Source organism: Hordeum vulgare, chromosome 4H, assembly GCF_904849725.1.
Source record: "Hordeum vulgare subsp. vulgare chromosome 4H, MorexV3_pseudomolecules_assembly, whole genome shotgun sequence".
Classification (NCBI taxonomy): domain Eukaryota; kingdom Viridiplantae; phylum Streptophyta; class Magnoliopsida; order Poales; family Poaceae; genus Hordeum; species Hordeum vulgare.
In genome coordinates this window covers 8,319,983-8,325,191 of record NC_058521.1, presented here as the reverse complement: position 1 = coordinate 8,325,191, position 5,209 = coordinate 8,319,983, and the positions used below count along the sequence as shown (strand labels likewise).

General features: G+C 39.2%; 1 protein-coding gene across 1 annotated transcript; it reads right to left on the bottom strand.

Moving 5' to 3' along the window:
• Nucleotides 1–1,707: 1,707 nt before the first annotated feature.
• Nucleotides 1,708–4,454, bottom strand: LOC123447076. The gene is made up of 4 exons (XM_045123642.1): nt 3,857–4,454; nt 2,684–3,586; nt 2,450–2,605; nt 1,708–2,336 (listed from the first exon to the last, which is right to left on the bottom strand). Exons 1-4 carry the CDS (start codon nt 3,860–3,862, stop codon nt 1,905–1,907), a joined length of 1,497 nt encoding a protein of 498 aa, XP_044979577.1. The 5' UTR covers nt 3,863–4,454; the 3' UTR covers nt 1,708–1,904.
• Between the last annotated feature and the right edge of the window lie 755 nt (nt 4,455–5,209).

Genomic DNA, 5,209 nt, shown 5'->3' with positions numbered 1-5,209 from the left:
ACGCTCTTAATTTATAAAAAATGTCTATAATTTAAGAATTGATAGTTACGATACAAATAAAGATGGTCTTATCCTACAAAAATGCAGTTCAAAATTTCACAGGTCTTCTATTTTAACACGGCTTGCATGTAGATTTAATACGTACAAAGAATCAGTCAAGTGACATTCAGTTTCATCTCTAATCCTGATTTTGTTGACGTGTTCATCCCCAACCCGGATGAGTACCGATATGAAAGAAAGACGAATAATGACTTATTTATTAAGATTGCACCCTAGATAGTATTTTTATTAAACGTTTAACAGATAAAATAATATCATATTTAAATTCTACATATTTTTCTAATCAAATTCCATGTATAATATGTTAAATTTGGAGTTACGGTTTAAAAGATATGAGTATTTAAAAAAATATTTAATATATACTACGAGTTTAATGTCATAAACAGTAAGAACTTTTTTATAAAATCACCTCGGTGGGTTTTCCAACGGAAGCGATAGCCTCTTTATTATTAGGTAAAGATTATAACTCACGAAATCAAGTTTAGAGAACTTTACCACGTTCCAAGATTAAGCAAGTACGAAACCAAGTTTGTTCCAGGAAATTATATGTATTCTATATGAACTGAAATATCTTCCCAGGATGATTTTTGTTTCTAAAGAAAATCAAGAATTCCATGAAATTTGCCTTTCTAGGAAAACATAATGTTACGATACTAATCTCTGGGAAATTAAGCAAAAAAATTGAATTGATTTTCATGATATTTCCTGCTACTTTTTGCTTAAATAAAAATTTGAAAATTTCATAATGATAATTCCATGAAGCTTTATTATAATAATCTCAGGATATTTTCTTTCTAAAAAAATATGAAGTAGTAAATTCCTGTGCAACCCAGCTTGTAATCAATGCCTGACATGTACCATCCTATTAATGGTCACTGGCGGATTTTCTCCTGTTATGCAATCAATTGTTTAAAACAAACCTTTGGAATTTTTATCATGAAGTTCTTAGTTTTTTCACTTAAAACAAAAAAATGCAATATCATAAAAAATCACTGGTATCTTTCTTTTACTAAGTGTCTTAAAAATCTTGGTTTTTCTAGAAAGACCTAATTTTGTGGAATCTGCACAATGGAATTTTTAGGAATTAGTACCATAGAAAACCTTGGGATTTTCATTTTATTCATTTACGAAATTTTAACAGTCCTGGCATGATTATCTTTTATAGAAGACACATGGCTTCTTGGAATTAAATTTGGTTTCTCATTTGCTAAACCTTGAAAAAGATTTTAATCCAATAGACACAAGTTATCTTTAAGTTGAAATAATATTTTTGTAGTTTTAACCTAGGTACATAAATTATTTTTTGTGTTTCGTTGGTGGTCCTAGTTAGCGTGTGAAGTACTATGATTCAAAAAGTGCACCTCAATCTCATCCGCATGCATGAGGGATGCATATGTCAGGTTGTGCCTCTGTATACGGAAGTACCAGGTCCATGTTCGACATTGGTTTTGGTTACAAGCCGAACAGGCTGTAGGTGTTTTCATATTGGGCTCACCCCGCTCTGGTGGGTCCACCTCATACAAACGTACATAATTATTCGCAAAGATTTGCTAGTTACTTCAGAGATACGAAACTGAATACAGTAGTTTAGCAAGATAAGTCATGCTATTCATGTTTCTTATTTTCAAACTACCGATGACACATTCATTGGCCAAAATGTCCCCTCTTATAACTTTATAAGAATTCAATCATTCAGTACTCATCATCCTTTCGTCATAATAACACAACCAACAATACAGTTCAGACGGCCAAAAGAAAATGATAACTCTTAATAACCAAGGTACTAACAAAACACTTACAAAAGTTCAAAGCAACCACTGTTGATAATACAGTACACCGTTAATTCAACCACTTGTTGTGTCAAAGTGTGAGCACTGTGGGTAAAACAGTTTTGCTTCATGGTCAGCTCGTATTGTCTTGTTGGAGTGGATTATGGCAAACGACTCAATCCCCGCGGTGATTCTCTTCTTCAGTGAAATCTTCTGCCTTTTCGTCCAGGCGAACCTAGTGGGCTTCTTGTCCTGGCAGTCGCCACACTCCAACTCCAACCTACTATAGAGGAACACATCCTCTAGATTGACTGCCGCCACCATAACACGTCTGACATAATTAACAGCATAATCTTCAGATTCAAAGCCAAAGATGACGAGTGTGACCAAACTGTGGTGTTGGAAATCAGCTGCGGCCGAGCCCCATTCTACGCCCTTGTTCTCACTATACGATCCATTTTTTCTCTTCTCCTCGTCCAATTCCATTGAACACAAATCATCCCAGACCTGCATGTCATAATAAACTATCTTTAGACACATGTATACCTGGTGAGAAAATCTTGAAAAAACTAAAATTAAGCCCATGTGGCTAAAAGAGATCTTTAGGAAAGCACACATACTGTCATGTATAGCTCCTTCAGTAAGGGTGCAGCTTCAAGAATAAACATTGTCCAGGTGAGATCATACCCTTCAGGAAGTTTAACTAGGTTGACAAACCTTAGTTGGCGGAACACAGATGCCAGACCTTGCGTTGGACATTCTGGCTGCACCCAAATCTGCAAAGAATATACACATGATAAGATGAGCGGCAAAGAAGTGAAGCCACAGCTAGGAAAGCAACAATCTTGACTTACCTTTTCAGAACTAAACCCCAACTTCAGAACTCGTACAGAGGTACTGCTAAGAAACCAACTTAACCTGACCATCTTGTTGACACTGATAGCAATATTTGTGAGGCTTACAGACTCGAGCAAAGGAACAAGACCAAGAACCAGTGGATCTTGGAAATCTATCCAACCGTCAAAGACTATCCGTGTGAGTTGAGGGAGCCAGTTCAGCTTTACTTGCTCAAGACGACAATCCATGATACAAAGCTCACTGAGATTAGCATGTTCAACTTGCAGAGTGCTACAATCACCAGAGTCACAATTGTACAAGTGCATATGCTTCAGCCGCTTGCAAGTGGTGAGGATGCTGGATATGTCTGATTCACCAAATCTGAAATTGCCTATGTTGAGAGTAGTGAGACCACCAAATGCAATTGGACAGGCATCAAAGAACAACATGAATTCTCTCGCCCAGATGACCATTTCTTCATCATCATCAATTTCAGCGGCGTCATCCTTCCTTGTCCTAACACAAAATTTGGCATTCTTGACCGAGTGTGTCGCTATGGCATGACCAACAGCATGCCCCATGGATATGGGGAGATCATCTCTCAAGTGGAACGTCGTAGACAGAAGGTCGATGGTGTGTTCACCTGGATTTCTGCGCGCCAGTACGCTATTTGTCGCTTGAACCACAGCTTCATTGATCCGAACCAATTCATCGTCAGAGATGTCGGCACTGCTGCGTGACACACCCTCGGGCAGGAAGTCCAGAGCACTTATTATAAGCCGAGAGAGCTTGGCGCAGAGCTGACTCCACCGTCTTGAGAGGATGCTGGTTCTTGCAGCCTCGGGTACATTGAGTCGGTCAAGAATGTCGACCAGAATGTCATCAGGCAACGCGCTGAGCCTATCAACTTTATTGCCTTTCTGCAATTGGCATGGTGGACATGAATAAGAGTTGATTTCAGACTAGTGGGAAATAAGCAATCTCTACACAGTTGCAAGATGCAATTTCGACATACTTGCATACGTTTTTGACGTACAAAAAATTGCAGTTATCAAAGATGCAATTTTGATTCAGTCGCAAAGATGCAATTTTGATGTGAAGTGCAGATTTACAACTAGGATTAGATCTAGAAAACAGGGTTCCCTCTGAAAACAGAAGATCCGGCAAGGAAAAGAGGACAATGAACTCACCCCCATGGCTCCCTCGTAGATCCGCCGAGGCCCGAGAAGGATTGGTCACCGTGAATTTGGAAGCTGATGAAGGCTCACGAGTTGCCGCGACAAGAATTGGTCTCTTCCGAAGATTGGCGGGTACCCGGCCAGATATATATTAGCTGCTGGGTTCCCGACACCAATGGAAACTCGGAGACTGAATTTGAAAAAGGGCCTGTTTCTGATTGTATGTAATCCGGGAAGGACTGCTTTGACTCCGGATTGCCGCTAAAGAAGGGAGCCGCTTCGATTGAGGACTGCTGCTCGGAGAGGAGCCGCTTGATTGCTTCGATTGCCGGTTGCAGCTCGGAGCGGAGCCGCTTGATTGCTTCGATTGCCGGTTGCTTGCGGACCGCCGCTCCCAAAAGAGCTGCTGCTTCGATTGGGGACTACAGCTCCCAAAGCGCGGGAGCTGCTTATTTTGTCGCCTCTCCGCAAGCAGCACTGGATCCTCATTCGACGGCAATTGCGACAGCGCGAGGGAGGCGATCGGTGCACGGCAGGCGGCGGCACATAACTGACTCCCGATCCCCTTTGCTCTCTCTCTGGTGAAACCCTAGGTGGTTGGCAGCATCGCCATTTAATATGTGCGGCCTCCATATGCCGCTTTACAGGAGGGAGAGGAAGTGCCGCGTGTCGGCCGGCCCATTAGCGGCGCAGGTGAATCGTTCAAAAAAAAATCTTAAACTTGTACTCTCTTCGTTTCTAGATAATTGTATTTATCCGTCTTAAATATATAATTCTATTTTTTAAATTTTTTATTAAAAACTACATATGAATGTGTATAAACGTATTTTAGAGGAAGATTCATTCATCTTGTTTTGTATGTAGTCCTCTGTTAAAATTCTAAAAAACCTATATTTAGGAACGAAGAGAATAGTTGAGAACAACTAGTCTGATTTTTTCAACTATAATTATTTATGTATAAAAAAAGCTAAATCGAACTCTAAGCTTATATCCTTGAAATCAATACATCGATTCTGATCTATTTTAAACCTTGTGGGTGTTTCGCTTGCATTTACTAATGTTGCAGGTTAAATCGGGCCGACCTAGACCAGTCGCTCTCACACTCGCTTTGCAATGGTTTTCATTTTCTTAAACATGTCTATTTTTCTCAGTATGCAGTACATTTATAACGTGTACATAAACATTTTTGCATGCACTTTCGAAAATTTTCATATATATTATGTATAATTTTTAAAATACATGTTTTCAAGCTTTGTTGAATAGACAATAATGTTTTACCAAATACACATTTAACATTTTCTAAACGGAATTAAACATTTTCAAAACTATACAAACATTTTTTACATTGTTTAGAAAGTGCTAACA